General features: G+C 37.6%; 1 protein-coding gene across 1 annotated transcript in view; it reads right to left on the minus strand.

The window, feature by feature from the left end:
* LOC149800375 (uncharacterized) overlaps positions 1 to 17,600 on the minus strand; it is a 48,729-nt gene extending 31,129 nt beyond the window's left edge. The window contains exons 1-6 of the mRNA XM_089958407.1: positions 17,475 to 17,600; positions 15,291 to 15,349; positions 14,291 to 14,497; positions 13,860 to 14,021; positions 11,082 to 11,253; positions 10,636 to 10,750 (exon numbers count right to left, since the gene is read on the minus strand). Of these exons, the coding sequence (XP_089814533.1) occupies positions 10,636 to 10,750; positions 11,082 to 11,253; positions 13,860 to 14,021; positions 14,291 to 14,357 (516 nt within the window). The 5' untranslated portion in view covers positions 14,358 to 14,497; positions 15,291 to 15,349; positions 17,475 to 17,600. The remainder of the gene's footprint in view (positions 1 to 10,635; positions 10,751 to 11,081; positions 11,254 to 13,859; positions 14,022 to 14,290; positions 14,498 to 15,290; positions 15,350 to 17,474) is intronic.
* Between the last annotated feature and the right edge of the window lie 8,354 nt (positions 17,601 to 25,954).

Below are 25,954 nucleotides of genomic sequence, written 5' to 3' on the forward strand. Positions count from 1 at the left end.
ACCTACGGCTAACACATCACTTTTCTTGGGGCAGCCACCGTCGATGTACTTGAGAGTGTGGTGATGAGTAAAATATTTCAACATGCTTTCTTTCAAAGTGAGTTGAAAACGTTTCACGATGTTGGATTTGGTTTCGGGATTCTCGGTGGTAAAAAAATGAATGTCACGTTTCTTATTTTTTTTGGGGGAAAGCTTGGTTCATAAATTCGGTGCCTTTGTCCGTTTGCCGGCGAAGAGGGTGACGACCACTTTGTTTCAATAGCAGTTGCAGGGCTCGCACTAACTTGCTGCTCCATTTAGAAGTCAATGGCACGACCCAGGCAAATTTGGAAAAGACGTCGATGACACAAAACGAATATTTGTAGCCACGATTGTAGCTGACAAAATGAGAGACATCGGCTAAATCGGCTTGCCATTAATGATTGATGCTTCCACTAGGATGTGACTTATGGAAAACTTTCGTCGAATGGGTTTTGTGGAAAGTGTAGGTAGTTTGTTCTTGTAACCACCGTTGCAGTTGAGGTAAAAGGAGACTTTTCAGCCGGGTTTTGGCAGCACGATACAACTCCTGAACTCCTCCGTAACCTGCGGATGGGATGGATCGTAGGAAATGTTGTCTAACACCTTCTCCATTTTTTGTTTGTTAATAAGTCACCCACTCTACTTTGGACGGGGCGAAAGGGTGGTTTGGAAACGGATTTACGTGTGCGATGGGCTACGGAAGTAGAAGTCGATTTTAGTGGTGGAGGTGGTAATGGTCTTCTTTTCTTTTTTTTCACTTCTGGTTTCCCTCCTTTCTTTTTCACTTCTGCCGAAGGAGGAGTGGACATCATTTTTTTAACCCAAAGTTTAACTTCTTCTCGTTGGATTGTGGGGGAAGGGGTCAACAAGGACGCTGCAATCTTACTGGAAATGGGACCTGCTGACGGTATTTGAAAGACCTCTCGTATCACTTCTTCCTCAGGCTTTCATGGGGTAGAGGCTCTCAGTACCACTGGGGATGATAGTGGCAGTGGTGGTGTGGGGATTGACTTTTCATCAAGGTCTTAAAATCTTTCAGAGTGGGTAGAGCTGTTTCGTCTGAAGTTTTCTGGTGAAAGAGTTGCAGTCGTTGCAAGAGTTGACCGTACTTTTGTGATTTTTCTGTTTCGGACAAATCGTGGCGATCCATCAACGACTGCAATTCGTGTTGTAACTGGGAAATCTCGGTCAAGTTGGGATTGGGGGCAAATGCGGTGTTCGTTGTTCTTGCCAATGATGGTATTCCATCCATCGTTTGTAAAGTACTAAAGCTAGTTTTCGTCCTTCCATTCGATGTTAAGGGTCACGTCTGAGATCTTGAGACTCCAGAGATCCCTTTTATCTTGCTCCCACGAGTCCTTCCAGCATGGTTCCCAATACTCCTTTCAGCTTGGTCCTAACAATAGTGTCAAAATTCCTCCACGTTGGACCAACATCTTCTTCTTTCGACGAATGGGGATTTTCTTTTGAACCATTTGGCAAAGAACGTGACGATGTTTGCCTAAGCATTGCTTCTGGTGTTTTGACAAACGTATCGTGCCTTTCAAGACGTTCAAACAACATTCGCACACGTTCTCGACGACATCTTTGGAGGCCGTTTGTATGAGTTTTCTTTCGCATGGGTGGAGAAGCTTTGGACAGGACAGACAACATGTCCCCATGTTTGACTAAACGATGAGGCAGTCTTTTCCTTTTCTTCCCTTTGCGTTTAGAAGAGGGATGTTTTATGGGGAGTGAATTCTTTAGGCCTTCAGGAGCACCAAAACACTGATACCCATGTTTTGTCTCAGGTCCTTTTACACTGGAACGCGTCGCCACTGATTGTCTTTGCGGCTTATCAACTTGACGACTGGCATAACGCGTCGTGGAGGGTTTCGCAACGGACTAAATCGAGTCAGTTCTTACTTGGACAAATCCAGCAAACTCTGTAACATACCCGATCTCTCTTGGACTTTGATTTTTGGAGCAGGTACTTTGTGAGTAGCTTTCAGTGCCGCTAAAGAGGAGGAAGGTGTCACCACTGGAGAAGTTCTTGGAGACACGTGTTACCATGCTGTCATCAACGGAGAAGTGGATGAACCTGAGGCTACCGGAGACGCAGTCACCGTCATTGCTGGTCGTGCTTTGCGAATGTAACGTTGCGTTCTGGCCGAAGTGCCTCTCTTGCGGGTAGAAGCTGTTTCCTGTGGGCTTTTCCTTTTTCTCGGGACTTCTCTGTTTCTTTTTCTGTGGGCTTTTCTTTTTCTGGGGTTTTGACCTGGTCTTTAGACCGTTGCTATTTTTCTTCGGGCTTCATTTGACTTTTTGGGGAGTGGCTTTTTTCTTGGGGAGAACTTTGAGGGCATTAGGATCCCATATTAAGAGGGAGCGAATGATGACACATATTAGAGTACCGCTTACTCCAAGTTTCAAAATGATTTGCTTTTTGGTTTGAGTGTCGATGCACGGATCTGCCAGTTTGGTCAAGGCCACTTTGTTTCTATCAAAAAAGCGTTTGGTTTGATGAGGATTCTGAATGATGCCTTGCAATAATTGACTTGCTGACACCGTGAACCATGGTAAGACTTGTTTGAGAATGGCTTCTAAGACACGAGCACGTATTTGTGGACTTCTTTCGCGACTGATGCCATACAAGGCACGAATCAATTTGACGGGAAGATGAGACTGAAGGGACGTCATGTTGACACTGTATGAGGTTGACGAAAAGTGTCTGAGGTTTTATAGATTTATTTTTGGTTAAGTCGAGGACGGAGAAATGTACAGGACAGCCCTCCGTCTTGACACCAGTGGTGAAACAAATGGGTACGAAATCGCAAATAATCGGGGGTAGTGGGTTTCAAATCGACGAGTAAATAGGCGTGTGGAGTTTGAGTGGCATCGTCGTACGCCTGAGTTAGCCAAGGCGTTCCTAACTGTTTGGCTAAGACTTGCACTTGCGATTGATCTCTAGGGTTTTTAAACAAGACCACTTAATGAGCACTGAGACTGATAGCACGATGGGCTTAAATCTGATGAAATAAATTTTGAGTGATGTAAATGACACTGGCATTACGATGATGCTCTTTGCGCGTAAACCAAAGTTTAAATTTCTTCTTTGTCTTCTCCTAACATGTCGTCGAAAATGACCAGATGGGTTTGACGCGGGTCAGACACGATTCCGTCGTCTTCGTTAGGAATGCCTTCCACAAACACGATGGAATCGCCTTGACTTTCTCGCAAGAGACTGTACGCCGATTGCCACTCTTTGTAACACCACACGATTCGTTGAGTTGGACGATCGATCAAATGATGTTTATGTTCGATCAAACGCTTGAAAAATTCGGTTTTGCCAGAACCGCTAAGTCCAGCAATGAGCATGTTAAAGGGATGGCGAAGATACAAAGCCTCCCAACTGGCACGATCTAAGTGTTCATCGATGACTATGAAAGTGGAGGAAGAGGGAACAGGGACAGTAGAGGTAGCCATAGTGCCAGTAATGTCACTTGTGACAGGAAAACAGAGAAGACAAGAGTTTTGTATAGCTTTTTTCAGGACACGATTATTGATGTTTCAAAAATAAACACAAAAGACAAAAATACATAAAAGCCGAATAGTTATGTACAACGATAAAATGCACATTAAAACGATGAAAGTGGAAGAGAAACAAGTCTCTTTACAACATGTTTTGTGTAACCAAGATGTCCTAGGGACAGGGTGTAATGTTCTGAAAGGTTCTACATAGGGTAATGTCACACACGTGTCCTCCCGAAATGTTTTTTCAGGAATGTCCATGACAGTCCTCTGAACTTCTTTTATGCTTCTCTGAAAGAATTCATTTTTTTTGCTTGGCCTTGGTACTCGCAATGCACTATTGGCCTTGGACGTTGTCCGTTTTTATATGCTGACCAATATCGACGTGACCGTACCGCAAAGTGAAGTGATTGGAAAGCCGCACTCGCTTCTGGTACACGATTTGATAAACTTTTTCCAAGGGTCGACTGACGATTTGGTGAGTGGATAAACGCACAATCCTGTTCGGTTGGTAGGTGGTCACTTTAAGTTTTCCATCCTCTCCAGACTGCAAGGCTTCTTTCACTACCCCAAGGTTTACCACTCGACTGGTGGATAATTGAGAGTCAATAATTTCGCTTTACACTCCGTGTGCATTTCTTGTTTGTCCTGGTATTCGTAGCCGTGATTTTTAGGACCAAAACTAGCAAAACTTAGAATCTTGTCATTTGTGTGCTCGTCTGTCCAGGCTCTTAAACGGTCTCCTCGATGTCAGGGTGACGTTGACCAGGGCGATAGATGTAGACGAAACTGTCCGTGTCAAAGTACAGGACACGATTCCCTAACAGTTTTAAAGCTTCGTACAATTTTAAGCGAGCATGGGCTGTCACGTAAGCTGCAATGATGACATTTCGAAATTAATCGGCTTGTACAAAGTCTAGATCTTCTTCGTAATTGACTAAGATCAAATTCTCACGAACGACGTACACGTATTTCATGTATTTGGTTTTGTCGTGAATTATCTGGAAGTACCTGGACGGTTCTGTCAAATACTCCGTCTTGGGTAAACACGGTCGTTGTTCCAATTTGGCCCACAAGCAATTTAACATTACTCTGGCAAACGATCGCCTGCCTTCGTTTTTCTCGATGTGGTGTAAAGTGATGCCTTCCTGCTCCCAGTATTTCTCTTTGAATGTCTTTTGGTCTTTGGGAGTGTGACACCACTAAGGATAGCCACCGGCTTCTTGTTTCAGTTTCAAAAAGGCATCCACGTAGTCTGCGAAAATGCCTTTCTGAGTTGGGTCACCTTTGATGTATTGGTGTGTCTTGGTAAAGTGGTAAATTTCGTACACTTCTAACAGTTGGTATCCCATGTCCAGAGATTTGAACAATTCCACGCTGACCCAAGATCTCGTCAAGGTGCATACTTCCTGGGTGTGCTGACAAAGCTGATCTTCATTGCACGTTTCGGCACAAGTACGGTACAAGGGAAACATCAGTTTGCCTTGGCATAGGTGAGGTAACACGGGATGGTACAAGTCCGTGGGAGGCAAGACTTTGCACTTGATCAAGCCTTCGTATTGTCGAATGTGGTCCAGGTCGATTTGTTCCGTCACCAATTACGGGTGCCCTGCAGGAAAGCGACAATATTTGCACACGCAGGGATACAGTGAACACACGTCCAAGTATCTGATTTCTTCTTCTTTCTCTTCGTCAGCTGGTACGGCAAACAGGTGACATGTGTCCGTCCTCCGTACAAACAAATCCTTCGGATTCAGGGTGTCCATCAACTTGTAAGTTTCCACGAAGCGTTAAAACGCGGGATGGGTTTTCAAACGGTGATCGTACTCGTGTTCCCACATTTCCACCACTTGATATCCTTGCTGTTCTAACTTCAAGCGTCACTGACAAGTAGCCTGGTACAAGTCTTCCATGGTTCGTTGTAAAAACTGATTTTTAGTGCCACGTTCAGGGTAACAGACGGGACATCCATGAAATAAGCAACCGTTAAACTCGTACACAATCCTGGGGTTTTCTGAGTCCCAGCCGTCTGCCGAATACGTTCCGATGGTCGTTTTGCCTCCTTCGTTGCGGGCGTGCTCAATCCATCTTGTCTTCCTTGTCGCACAAGTAATGTAACCAGCGAAGGGCTTTGACTCATTATTGACGTTTGACAAAGTTGGTCGTTTCTGGACTGACTACAGCCAGGGTGTTTTCAGGCATGAATCATTGTCTGTACACTAAGGAACACGCTTTGACAATGGTGCAAGCTTCTTTCAAAGGAACGACCCCGTAAAATGTTCACGTCGGAACCACAATACTTTAACGTTTCTTCCTGAAAGGGTCTGAGGCGTAAGCCTGGTACCAAGCGTAGAAAGCTTCTCGTTGTTCGGTATGCATGCTGTCGGGTTCGTAATAATGAGCCTCAGGCAAATGGGGTTGAACGGCATGTTGATTGGCTTCGGTATTGAAAAGTTGTGGAAAGTAGCCTTTGGCCATTTCTGTCATTCTAAACGTTTTAGTCATTCGACTCAAATTCATGGCCAAATAGCTCATCGAATCTTTAAACTTTACTTGTCCGACTTGCATGGAAATGATTTTGGCTCCGTTCAAAGTCACTTTCGGACGTTCGGTGCCTTGTTCCATATATTATCTCAAAAGAAACTGTCCATCGTATCCGGATAAATTGTGAGCCACCACCTTGGCATGGCGATGACAATCTCCGTAACGTTCGGTGTCCTCTTGGCTCCACGTCTCGTCGATGGGGTCTATGATCCGTTGGGCGAATTCTGCTAGCGTGTTCGGTCCCCGAAATATTTTTTCACGTCCTCCAGGAATCTTACTGCAGTGAGGACAATGACTAAAGATAGGCTCTTGCATGCAATTCTCGCACGCTCGATGAGCCACACAGAAATTAGGAATGTGAATGCCAGTATCTTGCATGCATTCGAAATCGAAAAAGATGAAATTGCCTTTCTTCATGTCGTCATCATCTTCCTCTTCTGTGGGTTGGTATTTTTGAATGTAGGATTGGTGTACCTAGTCCACGATTTGGTGACAAATGTGACATCGTTTCTTTCCTGAACATACGTGTACCTTGGCACTATTGGTTATTATGCCTTGTCCACACGTAGGGTAGGTTATAATCGCAGAAGTTGACAAGCACTTTTCTGCTGTGAACCTTGCGTCTTCAAATGTTGTTAGTAACAGGTAGGGCTGACAGAAGTGCGCTGACAAGCTGGACAATGCACTCGTTCTTGTCCTTCGTATAGACAGGATTCAGAGGCCAAATATCCTGAGCATTTCGATCCACAATGCTTGTCTTGCTCTAGACTGTTATAGCCATAGTCACATTTCTCACAATAATAACCGTATCCCAGGAATGCGGTAATACTGGTAATGGCATCGAAATGTTCATCGTGATGATAGACGTGAATGTATTTTCCATCCTTAATATCTTTGCCTCGAAACAACAGAGGTCCTCCCACTTCTTGATGGTGTACGTTCAAGGTGTAGCGTGGAGATAGGACATCTTGCAATGTTTGCATTTCAGGAATGCAACAGCGTGTGTCTTTGGACATTCCGGCTTGTTGTAACAGGAGTTCTGCTTCATTTTGTTGTTTAGTTCGGTCTGATGTTTGAATGTTCTCCCAGTCTCTTTTCCATTAAACCGTGTCGTTCTTGTCGTCATACGCTCGTCCCACCACGATAGCCCTGGATAAACACATCTGGTCTTGAGAGTTGTTAATTTGGAGTAGGGTACGCTTGATGCTGCGAAGGTCGTCCACCAATAACACTTTTTTGCGTTGTCCGGTCCCTTGGGGGAGAGAGACGTGGACCATGGACAGTGTCGCTTTACCATCGGTGATATGAAAATGGTCGTTAGGTTGTTGCACGTGTTGAATCTTGTCTATAACTTTGGAAGGTGTCAATTCTGCGGGGTTGCTAAACTCGATCCAAACAGGGGATTTCAAGCTTTCGTGATGTCTGGAAAGTTTCAGGCGACCGTCTTCTTTGGCTTGACATTGGTGTTTCAATGTGGTTAACAAGGAATCACACATCTCGGTGGAGAACCCTTCTGCGTTCTCCAACGGTACGTCGGACTTGAAATCTTTAAACTTCACCGTACAGGTGTAAGCTGTGGTTCTAAATTTTCTACAGGAGCGCTTTTCGGTCTCTCGAATGTGATAGTACTTTTCAGAGTTTACTGGTGAACTTTGGCTAGGTGAAGACTCTCTGGGTCTGGATTCTGGTTGACTCATGTCATCTTCAAAATCACTGGCATGAATTTGTGCCAAGACTTCAGCTACTGTCCGAGGCGATACATCACGTTTCTACCTCTTATTTTGTTCTCCTTTCTTCACGAATTGATGAGATCGTTTCATCTTGACTATAAAAAGTCAAATGACTACATGTTAAACACCACGGGTCACTTAATATCCATGACAGATCAGCGTATATATATATAAAGGGTGTGTGTCTTGCCTTCCACTATTCATTTCACTCTCATTGGATCAGAATAGACCAGGCATAAAACGTAAGTGTATCTTGGTTCTAGAATAAGAACACACACTCATGCACTCATACATTCACACATACAATAGGGGTAAAAAGGGTTTCTGAGTTTTAATTGATATTGGCAATTGAAATACTATCTTTTTTCGAGAGAAATGGGTGGCTCTGAAAAGGGCATTTGGGCCATGGCCTACTTCTGGTTTGCCTCCTGTCGACGATGATTGGGTAGAAATCACTGGGGGTGGTACAGCAGGCGTAGTCACAGGGTTGGGTTGTTTAGCTTGGGAAGGTCTTATTCTCTTTGGTCGTAATAAAGAAATCTGATACATTTGTTTCAGACTTCTTAAATCTGCTAAAATGTTTAAACGTACCGTGACCGTTTGACTTTGACTGCCTTGTTTCTTCGCTGCTTCTTCCTGTCGTTTCCTTCTTGCCTCTTCTTCTCGCTGTTGTTGAAGAAGGAAAGCTTGTTCTGCTTCCTTTTTCTGCTGCATAAATGTCTCCAATTCTTCTTTCTGTCTCTGTTTGAAATGATCAGCGAGTGGTAACGAAGAAGAAGGTACTGGCAAGGGTACTGGTACCGGAACAAATTTTTGCGAGGTAAGACAATCCACAAAATCCCAATTAAAAGTAGCCTCTTCTGGTCGTAGGTCCGTGTTAACTGGTGTAGTCGTTGCTATTTCATCGCTTCTCGTCTCCACGACCCGTGCACCTCAATTCAACGTCTTCTTAGTTTACGTCATGATCGAAAACGGTGTCGCATGGACTGACTGCGCACAGACGCTAGAGCCTCTATATAGAGGATGTGACGTTATAGACTGCTGTCTTCGGATTGGACGAAAGACTCCGTGTGGTGACTGAATTTTGTAACTCGTGTTTGGATTGGTCAACAAACTCAATCCGTTTCGATCCTCCCTTCAACTATAAATAACCACAGTTCGCTGCATTATTTCACCTGTTCTCGTCACAAGATGTGGACCAACGTAGAATCCTCTATTCTTGTATCGTCAATGCTGTTCCGTACAGACTTACCTATGTATGTCAGATCATCGTGGACCATTGTCAGGATGACGGATATAAGCGTTTGGAGAAGAAGAATTTATATGGGGAGACAAGGGTGTTTAAAGAGAGTTTTGATTTATGGACCACAAGTCAGACAAAGTTTGAGGAAAAGAAGAAGACCTATACGATGCCCTCTAGATTAACGGAATAATGTTAACATAAACGAAAAGGCCATTTTCAGGGCACTCATAGGCCTCGAAAAAAATGACATTCTTGCTTCCCCCACCAATTTTTTTTTGTTTCATCTTGTATAAGTGTTTGTCTCTTGACTGTGTTATATAAAATCTCCCATGTTAAATTCCCATTGTCCCTAGAGAGACCTACCATGTTAAATTCCCATTATCCCTAGACAGTCCCACCATGCTAAATTCCCACTGAGGCTAGACAGTCTCACCATGTTCAATTCCCATTGTCCCCAGAGTGCCGGTCCTGTATTTCCCATGTTCAATTCCCATGTGTGCCCTATATCGTCCCAGGGTGTTTTACCTTCTTTGTTCTCATTTACCCTATAATGTTTTGCCCTATATCATCCCATGGTGTTTTTCCTTCTTTGTTCTCATTTGCACTATATCGTCCCCATACACTACTACCGGTGTCTTACATAAAAAATGAGCCATACCATTTTACAAGTCAGTCAAAACACTAAATTCGAGACAAAATGCAACTGAAGATATTTGGTAGGAAACTATAAGCACCTGAGCTAATAAGCCAAGACGAATACAAAGTGTTATTTCCAATAGCTATACGGACTGTCACAAAACTGCTATTTTGCAATTCTCATATTTGAACTATTTTGATACAAGTCACCCTATAAATACAATCCATACAGGTCATAGTATGGGATCCTCCAGCAGCATGCAAGTGACAGGCATAAACATGTCTTCTGCAGTTTATAATAAGAATGGTAATAAATATAGTGTCATATATGCATCAAGAGTTTCTTCAACATGTCCTTTCTTAGTTAGTTCTGTAAATCTGAATGACATGACTAATTACATATGAAAACTAATACACACCGAAACTGTTCTGTTAGTTTGATTACACTTCCAAATGAAATCACATTCTCCTTGCTGCGCTGAACTTTCCCAAATAATCCAGTCGTTCAAAAGCAGAAAAGCAGTATAGAGTTGTATCAGCAGAAAACCAAAATCGATTCTATACCAACTGGAAAAGCTTAAACTAGAACGCATGACGAAGTTCAAAGCTCTTGGGCAGTCATATTTGCACATTAATATTTTACTGTGTATTGATGAATCTACCGTAGTGTATTTATTTTAGAAATGCATAATACTTTTTTATTGTAGTGTATTCCTTTATGCCAGCAAACCTTAGGTAGAAAAATGAATAGAGTATATGAAAAAAGATACTGCATTTTTAGCCCCAAGGTCGTGCAGTATTAGTCAGAAAAACTTGTTCATATTTTCCTAGGCGAATACGCTTTTATTATGATTTTTCGACTTGTCATTCCTGCCCTTTGTCTGTATATTTATTTAGTCCGAGTCAAAGTGGGATTCAATTTTCTAATTTCCTCAATCGCATTTCACTTACAGTTGTACCCAGTTTGAAGCCCTTACTGACTAGCTCGCCTTCTTTCAGATCTGTGTTCCTGATGTTGGAATAGGTTACTGGACCTTTTTTTTCCAGAAATGCCTCGTTGACATACCTGTCAATGAGCAAATACCAATGACAGGTGTACCTCTATATATATATTTACTGATTATCTCTTTATGTACCTATAAATATATACACATTTGTTTGTATCTATGTATGAATATATGCAAGTGTGTTTGATTATGTGGCCGCGTTAAGGGTTTTACAGTTCTTGTTTTGAAATTACAGGAAATATAATTTTGAATACCAAATCTACAAGTGTCCTAACTAACTGATGATTTGAGCGAATACACGTACATCTAAAGATGTCTTGTTTCACGTATATTTATATATGTACCAATCAGCATTTCGATGCATTTATGAACGCTGATATATATATTTACCATGTAATGGTGTACAACATAGATTCATCACTGCTCTTGTTGAAATCACAGGAAAACACTAGTTTCGGCTTCTGAATTGGTAAGTGACCAAACGCAGTGGTCTCGTTAATGAAGACAAGTTCATGCTTTACTCCAGCAAACGCAGACTTGAAGCTTGGGGCTGCTGTGATATCTGGAGAAATATAAGAATTTGATTGGCCCTCACGATTATTAGTTTATAGTTTTAAAATGAATTATAGCCTTTTACATAACGGATACAGCAATATAAATATAAGAAAAATTGGTTTCTAAAATAATTCTTATAATTTCTACATTATAGAATTTATATGAAAACAAATTACAATATATCCTTCATTTTGTTAATGATGATTTCGTACGTAAATATCTGAACATCATTTTACATTCATTTAATATTTTTGCATGTATCAGTTGTATGGTCCAATAATGTGGAATAATAAAAATCAGGATATTTCTCAGCAGTATAATAGCTGGATCCATTCGACATTGTTTTAAACAGCCGATTGAGATAATTTATTAAAATACATTAAACATCTTATTCGGGTCAAACACTATCGTTAAGATGATGACCATGCTAACATATATAGTAGATATATCGTTATGGCTTATGTATTATGATCCTGCCTATAACTTAAAGCACTGTCTGCGGCCATAAAGTGTTTAGGTAACATTCTACCTAATACAAAGGTGGATCATCAAGTTGGTAAAATAACAGAGCTCAGCCTTTATTTGGGGGGGGGGGAACATATTCTTTGTATCTTCATTATGAGTGCATTATGTTTGAACATATATCATGCTATGTCTTTTGACCTGTAACAACATATATGTTGTGCAATTGTATGCATTCCAATATGCAGCCCAAAACGTGTAATATCGCAACCCTTTAACCATATATATATGTATGGGGCTTAAAAATACAAATATATACATTCACCTAACACTGGCAGCTTCTCAACCTCAAAGCATAAGTACATGGAACCTTAGCTCATACAACTAAATCATCTTGTAACCCCAATGTACACATTTACTTGACACGAAAAAACGCATTCATACATACTGATGACATTGAACCATGTCGTCACACTTAACTACAGGGATATGGTTTTTTGACTGAAACTCAAACCGTTTGAGGTTTTTATCATTTCCCATGTACATAATTACTATGAATGAACATACAAATGCATATATCCGACACATATCAAAGCGAACCGTATCATCACTCATCTACCAAGAGTTCAAATTCAGAATTGAACTCGAAAACCATTTCCTTGCATATTGAGATAAATATTATTCTTTCCTGGCGTGCATATTGTATTATTGTCATATTCAAACGTTAACTATTTGATTAGTTATTTTGAAATTTGATGTAACTATATGATACTGGTAAGAATGCACCGTCACCCTGTTTAATATTTTATTATTTGCACAGTTATATCCCTCGAATTTTGTTTACAATCATCATTTAAATGCCTCACCAACCAATGCCTAAGGAAATATTCATGTTGAACACAAGACAGACTAGTGTATATTAAGAGGTAAACTCATTACAAATGTAAATTATAGTATTTTCTATACACTTTTGGTCGTATCAGAGACAGCTTCGGTGGCCTAGTATTTACAGCGTCTGCCTCAGATGCGGGAGATTGTGGGTTCGATCCCCGGTCGAGTCATACCAAAGACTTATAAAAATAGTACTAGCAGCCTTGGTTGGCGCTCAGCATTAAGATATTAGTGATGGGACTAGTCGGCCTGGAGTCAGGATAATGTGACTGGGTGGGACATCATGCTACATGTCTGCGGCATGATGTTACAGTGCAAGACATCACTGTAAACTGCCACACTGCAGATATCGTAGCAATATGACTGAAAAATTGTTAAAGATTCGTTAAAAATCCAATTACACACACAGAAACACATTCACAAATAATGGTCGTCTATGATCAGACCAACTATTTCGTTTATTGGAACGAAGGACGGAGCAAATTAAGTTATGTAGTAGGTATAATCGTTCAAGAATAAAGGGTACAAGATGGCAATTATTTAGAAAAAAACCACTGGAACAAAAACGATGTGTCGGTGCATTCCGATGTTGACTTAAAGTGAGCTATATTGCTTTTATCTAAAGAATATAATGAGTTGGTAACAAAATAAAAACCAGAGCCGATGTTTTAAACGTCTTCAAGTTCCAGTAAGTACTTTTCCATTTCTTTTATGTTGTTGCTTACTTAATAGATTAAAAGTGAACCAACAAACAGCAAGTAAAATTAGAAAGCAGGTATAAACGTTCATTTAAATGCATTCCAGTTTACAATCTTATGATCGTTTTCTACGTGCAACTTTTATAACCCCAGCACAGCAGTGCGAAGCAAAGTTTCATTTGTTTTCGTTGTAATCTATCAAACATCAACATTGTATACATGGCAAGTAAAACTAAAAAGCAGGTAAGATTATATAACAAGTGATATGAAAGAGATTACAATTATACTTTCGATGCGATGGAGATGAGACTGTCCCTTGAGGTCGAATACTTGAAAAACCAATAAATGTCTACTCATAAGATCCATGCCAAAGGATGGCAGCCAGATTTTCAAGTGAAATTGTCATGGTTTGGTTATATTGTAAATGAAGTAGAGAAATTCTTCACGTGCACAATGAAAGTGCAACCAGTTTTTTTTTTAATCAATTTCAAGCAACACTGTGAACAGTTGTGTGTGAAAATTAGTATACTTTGAAGACATACATGTGACAAATAACACTTACCGAAGCAGTAAGCACTCGTACGGGTTGTTGGCTGTAATTTATAAATCATGTGCGTTGCACAGTTGCGTACTTGTATCGTTTTCTTTACGGAACAAGAAGAAGAAAATGAAACAATGCAGGCAGTACGAGTCACAACTCCGTCATCTTCGTTTGGAATGGACCCTATAATTAAATTTATATTATTTTTAGAGAACGACCCAAAAAATAGAGACACTATTAAATGCAGCGTACATACAGATTTCCTTCATTTATAATGCAATTCCTTCTAAAGTATATTCGGGTTTATTGATTCACGAAAAGCTTGAATGTCTCCTTGAAAAGGCAAATGATAAAAGACATTGGTTAAATAGCGTGACAACAAATCTAAACTTCAAGCATAATGTTTACTAAACTAATGTCAATGAAGATCATTATGTTCGTCGAAACCTTACCGTTCATCCAAATTGGGTTATACGTGCTGCACTTTCCTATGATTAAACTTGAATAATTTGTTGGCATGTTGTTTTTACCAACACTATACCACTTGCTATGGTCCAGGTTCTAATCAAACAGGATCGGTTCATTTTCGACCACAGCATAGTTACGAGCCCTTCGTCCAAGCTGCGGGAGGGTTTCGTAATTTACGCTGCAGTCCTGACCTTGAAAGATAACAATCGCGCTTTAAAATGGGTCATGTAATACGTTATCAGTCTGCCAACCGACTACAACTAACAAAGTATTCTGAACTGTCTTTGTCCTTTTCATCCACGTAGGCATATTATTTCCTTTTGAAATTTCTCATTGTATAGATGTTATTCTTTGAATCTATTGAAACTGAAGGGATAAAAAACTATAACTTCGAAGGTAACTATTTCAATTGATCCTTGAGCGATTTCAAACGATGTTTGAAATGCATGTACGAATATTGAGAACTAAGTTTGTGTGTACTGAGTAGATTTGAAAGAATAATATTACTTAATGGCTGCTACAATGATTTATATGAACAACAAGCTCCGAAATACATAATTTATAATCTAGTGTATACAATAAATTACCAGTGCTTTGTTATTGTGATTTCTAATAATATATGCTAAATCTCAGAATTACATTGTTGTTCTTTTGTGACTAAAGAACGTTCGAATTAAACGAATAGTGTGGGTGTTTTCATATTTAACACAACGAAGCGATCTTTGTTATACAATTACAAATTGACATAGTCGAGAACATTGCGTGGTCTTATAAGTTTTAGGAAACGTGTACCGTTTGAGGTTTAATGTAAAATATATTCACAAACCTTCTCGTTTTGTTAAATTTGCGAATGACACTACATGTAGATATATACAAAACGTACGAACAAAATGAAACGTTCTTCGGTCACGGGTAAATGATTTGCATAAATAGAATCGACATTATTCTTTACCAACAGTGTTTGCTGTAATAGTTTAGACTTACCGTAAATCATGCGCAGCAGAGTTGATGCAACTGTCATCAGCAATAGTATCATCTTGATTCTAAAATTAAATCACTAGGTTACTTTTCTACTTTCTTTCTAGGAGGAAAACTCGATGGGTAAACATATCCTACAACATGCATCTAATTCAATGAATATATATCTGACTTCTAAGCCACTTTCAAAATTACGTAAACGACGATACAACAACTACTCAGTGAAATAAAATTCTTACGTAATGAACAAGTTGCTATATAAACATAAGGGTATGAAACATAGTACAAAATCTATCTCCCAGTGAAATAATTTTATGTAAAGACGTTTCGATTAGAAAAGACAATTCTGATGGTCTTATAAAATATTTTGGAAAAATGATATAGATACATTATGTAATATAAATATGTCTCGTTGAGAATACTTGAAACGATCTGTCAAAATATTAACAACAAATACTAGAGCTGAGCACCACGAAAAATTGTACCACCATATACCACGGTATTTCTGAACATTCCGCGCTAGGTACCATGATTAACTGCAATTATATTAGGGACCAACTATTCAATGTTCTGTGGCAGAGGTCTGAAGCTTTTTAATTAAACAAATTCCGCCTGTAAAAAGCTGAATTAGAGAAAAACAGAAACACTTTATACCCATTACATACTTTAAAAAAATATAATGAGATAAAACAAAATAAAATATTCCAGCTCAAATGAAACTTGCAGCCCTCCGAAATAACCTGATATTACATGTTTTTGCTCTGTGCATGATAATAGTTGTATAAATTGTAAATTAAAATCTGTAACTAAAGTGGGATGATTAAGTTTACACTATTAGACAGGGAACCTTACTGTTGGATGTCAAAACCCGGGCAAGATATTTATTATGCAGAATATAGTTTGTATATTGACAATCATTGACACCAGGTGGCAGTTTCCTAATTGGTCGCTATTCTAAATGATACTGCATAACACTTATGAAAGATAGATGATGACAACAAATACATTTCAAGAGGCACCGATTCGGTGGCCATAGTGGTTAGAGCGTCCACCTCGGATAAGGGAGATCGCATGTTCGAACAAGGCCGAGTCGTACAAAAGACTTATTGAAATGGTACTTACAGTTGCCTAGATTGACAATCAAGATTACAAGTTTAATGCTAGGACTGGTCTTCCGGGTGTCAGGATAATGTTACTGGGTGGGACATGCTGCTACATCTATGTGGCATGATGCCCCAATGATAAACACCACTATAAACTGCCACACTGCAGACATCGTAACGATAATCTTTCACACACAAGCATTTCGATAAATGTTTAACAAGTTAATACACAATACGGGTTGACAACTGAATAAAGGAACAGTATTTATATATTTTCTCAAGTTCTTCCGAAGTTTCTGTGTCTGCTATTTGGATGTTCATACATTAAATATTCATCTATGCACATCATGTAATAAAATATATAAAAATTAAACAACCCCCAATTTCGATTCATTTCTGGCGTGAAGATGATTTATTTTTCTTAAATACCTAACGTTTGTTAATGAATTAAAGTTTTCTATTTTTTTTTCATGTCTTGAATACTGCATAAGAACTGTGTATGGCAACTAATCAGTTAAGGTTTGCTCTCGATTTCGAGTCTCATGTACAGCAATATATGTGTATGGAATTTAAACCAAAGCTGGGGTGCATCAGACCGTCAGCTAATACTACTAGCTCCTCTTGATGGAAGGAAATTAAATAAACAAGAAAAAGTATAATTCCTTCACAAATCGTACTTGTTGTTATATTAATTACTGTAGCAATAGTTGTTGTAGTACGTAATATGGAACCTGGCATGGTGCAATCGATCACTTGGATAATATTCATCGCTGGAATGATAAATCGAGTTCACGAAGAGTGTTTTATAGCCCATGACAATGGAAAACAACAAATCTCAAATCTTTTTCAGGTTCTCTTATAGTATATTATTTAAATTAATTGTGTCTTATTAAGTTCTACAATGGTCGCTACAATGTCAACCAAAACTGAAATGTGAGATCTCAATGTCATCCGGAGATGAAATGTGAGAATTGAATAGGTAGAAGCATAATAAACCCCACATAACAGCAGCGACACATAAGGCAGGTAAGTATACATATTATATACGCATTGATTCTTGCTCACCATGAAGACAGAAAATACTTACCTTAGATGAAGTGCGTTCAGCAGGCACAGAGTCGGAACGTTGCCAGTGGAGGCGAATATAGAGCTCAAATCAAGGCTAAATTAGGTAATATAATTCTTTAGTAGACGTCTCTAACTTGCCACACCAATGAAAATAAGAACGCCCTCCTTGCAAATGGCTGATATATCTTCTCGGAAACAGCTGGCAACATTCCAGGACTGAAATAGCTCTTCTGGGTATTCATAAATTCCTGCACAGTGCACCGGATCATATTCATAAATATATGTTACTTCTTCACTCACAGATTTACACTTTACGAATATAGTATTTAAATATTTTTGCCTCTGCTATAATTCGTATTTTTCAGCGTTTGACTTTATCGAGACTTGTGCTATTTTCACTTATTAGCTATATAGCCAACCAAACACACGTTTGAACATCTTACAAAATCTTTGAAATATTATTCAAAACTGCATTGTTGAATTGAGTCAAATGCAATTTATATTGTTGCCAGCTGCTCAATATCACTATTTTAGAGGAAACGTTTTGTACATGGATATGATTTTGCGGATTTGATATGAACATGGCAATATTTAGCTTGCAATGATATTTAAAACACATGTGTTAGGAGCATTGCATATTGCTTGAATATGGTAATTTTTGTCGTTATGCGGTAAATAAAGTAGGCAATACAAATGCATGAAGTAATCAGTCTTTTATTCATGATACGTGTAGAATGCTAGCAAAAGGGAGAATTAAAAACGAAGTTTCATAGGTACAAATGACAAGTATACATTTTTGTGTGTCGCTTTGACGATTACTGATGGTATACACTTTCAATGTAGGTAATAAGAGACATTCCCTGAAGTAACATTTTCCAATCGCGGTTAGTGTTATCCTCGGATGACTTTCCAAGTACCATCTGATTGGCGAAATATTCAAAATGTATTCTGCCTTTACTGTGCTTTACTATATTCTTGCTACATGCATTAGTCTTTATTTACAACAACATCATGTTCTACTGTACAAAAAGAACATGACACCGTAGCCTCATTATCTATAGCGATAACCTTTGTAATTTCAAATAAAATTCCTAGAGCCTAAAACCTAAAACATAGAGAACTATGTTTGAAAAAACATTTATTTATATTATTCTCTTCAATTTGTATAAAACATATTGATCTTGACATTCTTTGCTAAAAATCTGCACAAAAGAGAAAAGACAACTGAAACAAAGGTGTTAATACTCTACTAATCCATTGAAGAGGATCAATTGTATATGTGCGTGCCAGTGTGTTATTTGGTTTAGTCCAGTTGTAAATTCAAATAAACGTAACACGTACTAAAAATGTATAAGGATGTAATCCAAGCAAAAGATTGCTTTAAATTCGCTAACATTCCATTACTGTGGCCAGCGTTTTTCTCAAACCGCTTTCCAATTCTCGGTAAATTGTTGAGGTCTTCACAATGTGTAAGAACATGTAAGTATAATGTGTTAAATTAAGTCTGCAGTGTGACTCCAGAAATCTTAAATGTTTATTGTTTTAAATGATCGGCTTATATACGTAGGTATCATACAAAAATGACTTCGTAGTATGTTGCGTCTATGAAAGGTTGCGAACGTCTAATTTTGCAGTAGTACGAAAGATGTGCTTTCTTTTAGAGAATATCATATTTATCTTTGTAACTGTCTTTCGATTACTTTGATGAGATCTTGTTTAATTGGAACCTTATTGCGGTCTTTGTTTCCAATTCTTCTTTAGTCAATAGTCATTGCACGTTGCATTTCGCCTGCCCCACTGCTATGTGCAAGTATATCTTTATAAATATTCTTATCACATTTGTCAGCAACACAGCGTAGATTATATGCACTTGATTTGTTTCTCAAGTCGATCTTTAACAACCAAGGAATTCAAACATATATCAAGACTCCCTACTGTCAGAATCTGTATTTACTTTACATCTAACGCTACTTCAGCGTCAAGGGAATCATACTATGCCACGTCGTACTTTTTTTGTTCCAACATGTTTACCTATAAACCTTTTGATGCTAATACAAGCACGACAACACATCTTATGCAACCAGGAAAGCTCATTTCTTTCTTGATTTGTTCCCATATTAATGTGTGGTGGGAGGTGATGGTGGTGATACAATTTTAATGCATTCAAGGGTTTAAAATAGCCAATGTTACAAACTTATTATAAATAACATACCAAATGATATCACACTTAATCAATATGTGTACATGGAATCCAGGTTATGTTTACAAGTTCGTGTTACCTGTGAAACGTTGGCCTATTACTGCATACACATCTTGCCTCCTCCTCTACCACAGGGTTCTGGAATGGCATCAAGGAGCGGAAACCTACGTGTTATATTTGTCATCCTGAAACATAATACACATATGGAAGCATCGATTGAATGACATTACCAAAATGAGTTAATATTTCCATTTTCTCCTCACTGATAAAATGTTTCAGGATCCGAAAACTCTTGTAATCAAATCTTCCTTTCACATCATAACAATTACATGGTTACCAATAAACCTTCTTATGCAAATACAAGCACGAAAACAAATCTTATGCAGCCAGGAAAGCTCATTTCTTTCTTGTTTTGTTCCCATATTCGTATTTAGCGGGAGGTGATGGTGGTGGTAAAATGTCAATGCATATAGGGTTTAAAATAGCCAATTTGACCGCCCTCCTCAATCAGTATATACTGAAATCCGGTTGCGGGTAAACTTCGTGACGAACGAACGGACGGACCATTGGACGCACTGATAAATGAAAAACGGTGGACCACACGATTCTATTCAATTTCTTCAAATAAATTCACATTTAACATGTTTCGAAAGGTATATTTATATATATATACATATATATGTATCTAGTTGTATGTATGTAATATGCCAGATCAGATAAAATGTTTCCTAGGTTTGCGTTCAATATACAATCTTGATTCGCACGCTTGAATTCACATGAGCTCATTCTGGTTCCCAAATTGCGTCTTACCTTTCTATAGTAAGGTTGATTACATTAGAAATATTATTTTTTCTTCTTTTAACACCAGACATTAGATGAATCAGTTATAACAGTTTTCAGTTTTCATTTGAGGGATTTATGTATATTAGTCATTGGCATTACAGAGTGCAAGTTAATCATTTCGATCTTTATTTCTTTTTGGGGCTTATTGAGTTTATTTTTAGACATTTTGAATTTCACCACTGTGATACATCAAGACGTTGAGTACATCGTTACATTCCGGACCATTAGTACATCAGCTTTTTCAAAACTGGAATTCATTTGGAATACACAATACTTTTTGGACTTGTGACAGATCTTTGAGGACTATTTGGCATCTAAGTCACAATAAAGGGATGTTTTCTTAAGTATCCTTACTGTATTCCATCGACATAAATTTTTCGTTAAATTTTCTTAAACATGTTACGTTTCGTTTGTATCTGTTACTTAATTTAAGATCATAGATTTGTAACTAAAATTTGAGGTTGGTCCTGAATATGATTTCCTTTCAAATATTTCAGAAACTTCAATTTATTGTTTAATTTAACTTTCACTTTAATCGGATTATTATAGTGCGTGGTATTTTAATTTCATATATTTGAGAAATATTAGTGAAAACAAATTTTTGCAAAGCCATCTTAAGTGGTGACCTTTATTTTAGATCGAACCGAGAAAATATTACTGTCGTTAAAAAGACGAATTGATGAAGCTGGCCAGAAAACATAATCTTTCTGAAGCAAAGGTTTCTTTAACGAAGCGATACATTAAATGGAATTCGGTCCAAAATTTGGTGGAAAATTTTAATTTGGATAAAAGTGATTTCGGTTCGATTTTTAAGTACCTATCTCTCTCTATAAAATGAAAATTTGAAAAACCAGAACGTTTCAGCTTCCAAAGCAAATTATGGAAATCCAAAATCGGCAAGAGTAAATGGGTAAACAGATATAAAGAGATGAAGACAAATGCAGAATCAGAGAAAAAAAGGAATGAAAAAGGTAAAATGCGACTGAAATAAAAGAATTAGATTTGGCAAGCGAAAAACACGTGCCTTCTTTACACACAAGATCACATTTTGCTGTTACCAGAAAGTTTAGGTTACTACCTTTTATTAGGAATTAGAAGTAGATCAACATGTTTCTGATTTTGAGAAAATTGCTAAATATTATAAATGTCCCAGATGAATATAATTCATATTAGTTGAAGAGTTCAATAATTTCGCACGTTGTAACGTCAAGACCGAACGGTCAAATATTTAGAAAATGTATACTGAAATTATTATTCTTCGACTCAAACAAATTATTTTTATCTAAAGTTTTCCTCTGAGCAGTTGTACAGTAATACCTTCCCAGTCTAATAAGAGTAGTGTCGAATCAGGAATCAAACGTTTGATGCAACTGGTCAGTCGTGCTTCTCTCTTCCTACGTGCACTTATATCATGATAAAGAGCATGCTATTTCTGATTTGAGATAAGCGACAGAATAAAGACGGGTCTATTCCAAATGTTCATAATTCTAAAAAGGCAGGTTCAAAATCATGTAATTCAATCAACATATGTGTTGGGTCAAATAAACCAAAGTAACGATTTTATTAAGGAGATTTATGAACTACTCATGTCGAAAGGTTTTGTATCAATTGTTGGCGATTCTTCCAATCCTATATGGATTATAATATTAAGGGACACAGGAGCTACTCAGTCTTTTTCTTATCAAGATCTTTACTTTGATCCAACAAGTCTTCCTCTAGTAAAGTGTTCTTATTTGCAGAACAGGGCGAAACTTTCTTAGTCTTCCTCCAATGAGTAAAGTTGTCGTCAGATTTAGTGTCAGAACCCATTACAGCTGGTACTATGGAATCGTTACCCATCGATGGTATTTGTTAGTATGGGCTAGTCGCTGGAGATCATGATGAACTTAATACAGTTTAAACTGACTTAACTTTCTCGGATCAAAAGGTTGATCCTATTGAAAATGAAATCCCTGATTTATTCCCGGCTTTGTGCAGTTACTAGAACTATGACAAAAAGAGCTATTGCAATTAATGTTGATCAAAATATTACCTTTTGCTGACACATTGTTTGCTTAGGCTTTTGAGAAGGGCACATATGCTTCTGGTGTTGATCTGCCAAGAGATATCTATCAGAATGATCGTTTCTTTTGCTACTTATCCTTTTCTATAATCACGGTCACGAATGACAATCACTCGTTCTAGAACATAAATTTGATACTGAGATACCCTATTTGTTTAAGAGGGCGATTAGCAAAACGGAGCTACACAAATGCCTGTTTTGTAATTTTATTTTTAAAACGACGTTTTATTGAGAATATGGAGACCACCTTAGGTACCCGCTGGTGACGACTGGTCAATGAGGTAACAACCTATTTGTCGTAGGTAATATGGCAGGAAATTTTTAGTATAACCCATGAAACATCATCGACTGGTCACTTAGGGATGAATATGACTAATCACAAGATATTTAATCATTTGTATTGGCATTGGCTGCGAACTGAAAGTGATTCGTCTAAATACATTACATATACATTTGTTATATTGTTGTAAATCCTAATATTTATACCTTCCTAAACATGTTCGTAAATGAATCTGTATATGGTAATTGAATAAAATCGTTCGTTGATTTATCAATCTGTTCAATCGTCCGTCCGGTTATCTGCAACTTACTTCTGCAGGAAACGAAAAATTTAGCAGATTAAAGGTAAACTATGTAGATCCATTTCTTAAGACTAAGCCAGATAAGTAAAGATGTTGACCATTAAGTGTGCGTCCGAAAGATTTCCAGAGGCAATTCATTTCGAAAATACAAAAAACTAAAAGAACGGTAAAATCATATTTTCTAATGTTTGGTCTTCCCGAAGGAAACCAATCCGACATAGCATCAAATTTCATATCTGGAAGTTACGTTTCATCTCAATAACCAAAAGTTTAAGTCTTTTGCTTTAATGTCTAGGGGCTTGGAAAAGATGTCACCAAACTTTGAAAAATATACATAGGTTATAATGTTATGATACAAAAATAACATTTGGATGAAGGTATTCATTTATTACAGCCTGTTGTTCGGGAATCAGCTCAAGAACCGCTAGGATTTAGTCCGTTTGAACTAGGGTTAGAACATATCATCCGTGAACTTTGTGAGCTATTAAAAGAGAATTTTCTTTCACTCGAAAACACACAGATTGATCTTCTTTACTATGTGTCTGATTTTAGAAATAGGAAATCTTCACTCTAATCAGTCCAAAGTGAAATTAAGGTACGACATAAATGCAAATGACACAGAATGTTCAGTCTGGTGATAGAGTTCTGTCTCTCCTGCCTATACATCAGGTAAGTATTATGGTCCTTATACAGTTGAAGAGAAAGTAAGTAACTAATATTATTTCATTAACACTCCTGCGATCCGAAAACAGAAATAACGTTGCCATATAAATACGCTGAGAGAATACTTTAATGTTTAGCTTTACCTTTTCCCAGAATTCGGATTTAGACGATGACTTATAATCGAGGTGAAACTACGGTGCTGTAACCAATCTATGGAATATTTGGATACGGCCAAGTTAAACCTAAGGAAGTTAAGGTCTAGACTGTCGCTGAATTCCCATTGTAAACAACAGCCGATGCGATAGGAATAGCCATATATTACCGGAATGTTTGGTCCAGCTTTTCATGAATTTTGTAACCTCAAACCAGTTTGTAAGAAAACCAGGTTTTCGTGATTAAAAAGTGTTAGGAGGTTTTTGAACAGTCAGTTAACGGTCGTTCTTAAGTGCATCATTTCTTTTACCTCCAACTAAAGTCAATTAAAGTCAATCATTTCAAATGTGTATTGATCGAGTGATTTTGAATTATGAGTATTGATTCAAGAAGGCAAACATAGTGTGAATTATTCAGAGTGATATTTTCAAAAAAAGGTTAAAAGAATAGAGAAATTATTCAACAATGAGGAAGAAATATTTGGCATTAATATTGTTTTATACAAAGATCTAAGTTGTATATTGCTTCCTTCTTATATTATTGTATTCAGTGAACACCCTTACTTTCATTAATTAAATGAAAAGCAAAAATTAGAGACTGTGAAGGAAAGGTTTGATATTGCAGGAATGCAACATTGACATTAGGCACATCAAATGAAATGATAGAATAATTGCAGGTGCAAGTTTACTTGTATAGAAGTACTACATTGCTTCTTGAGTGTACCATGTGAGATTCCTAAAATATCTTTTTGTGTAATTTTAACTGATGTAGTATGATAATTGACTAATATGCAAAAGAAAGATTTATAAGATAAATCATTCTTGTTTCTTTACTAGGAGAGGGGTTATGAATATATTTTATTAGCAATTTGTGCTGTGTCCTGGCCATGTTGTTATTATTAGTTTTATTATCATTATTATTTTATTATTATTATTATTACATATAATGATTGTGATGGATCTTACTGCATTATTGAGAGTAGATGCTTAATATCATCTAGAGTAAAATGTTTAGTAGCTTTAAGTTCTCAATACAGCATTGATTCTGACCTTAGAAATTTCTAGAAAGAAACTTTGATTACTTGGATGGAAAATTCCATTAAGACGTCCCTCATTCTATTCAACAGGTTACGTCTCAGGGTTTAATGTTAAGGTTTATTGTATTTAAATTTGTTATTCCTGTTTCAACACCATTCTTTAATGGAAATAATTTGATATGTGTTCAGGAGTGGTCTGAGAGGATTTGTTTCAATTAATCATTGGAATTAGAAGGTGACAATAAATAATTTGGAACTTAATCACCGTTTTCGGATTATTGTGCATTCATTTAAAAACATGGTTTATATCATTGTGGCCCATAAAGCTTATTAACACATCGCCACATTCCAGTTCATTGTAAGTTAGTACTTAAAAGTATTGATTCATTCATAACACAACAGGAATACCCTATACATATGGACTTGTGATAAAACGTTTAGGACTATTTGGGAATTGATTCACATTTCTGTAAGTTCTTTTTAAATTTTCGCTTTGTGTTCTGGGGAATTAAATTATTTACTGAATTTACTAAAGCTGTCGAATTTCGCTCTTATTGTTACTTAGTTTAACACCATAGGGTCGTAACAGCACAGAGAGATACATACGTGCACACATGCACACATATACTTATATCGTCGAAATAACGTGACCTTGGTTGATAAATATGCAAATCTACATATTTGTTCATATTGGTCTTAGGCGGATGTTTGATATTTTTGGGATTGCGATCAAACAATAGGAGTAAGATTGGACAGCGGTTTTTGGATACTTCTTTTAATTATTGTATTTTTACGTTATATATTATAAGCAATTTATTTTCGTCTCTTGAAGAAAATGTCGTTGTAATCTTTTGACCCTAGCTGTTATTCTTCTCTTTTGCGACTAGGGTACGGTGGCAACAATGAATCTGCAATCATATTTGGTAATTTTCATAACGATTTAGCTACCAAAGCTGCACTG

This window comes from Sinohyriopsis cumingii, chromosome 5 (genome assembly GCF_028554795.1).
Source record: "Sinohyriopsis cumingii isolate HCF-2022 chromosome 5, ASM2855479v2, whole genome shotgun sequence".
Classification (NCBI taxonomy): domain Eukaryota; kingdom Metazoa; phylum Mollusca; class Bivalvia; order Unionida; family Unionidae; genus Sinohyriopsis; species Sinohyriopsis cumingii.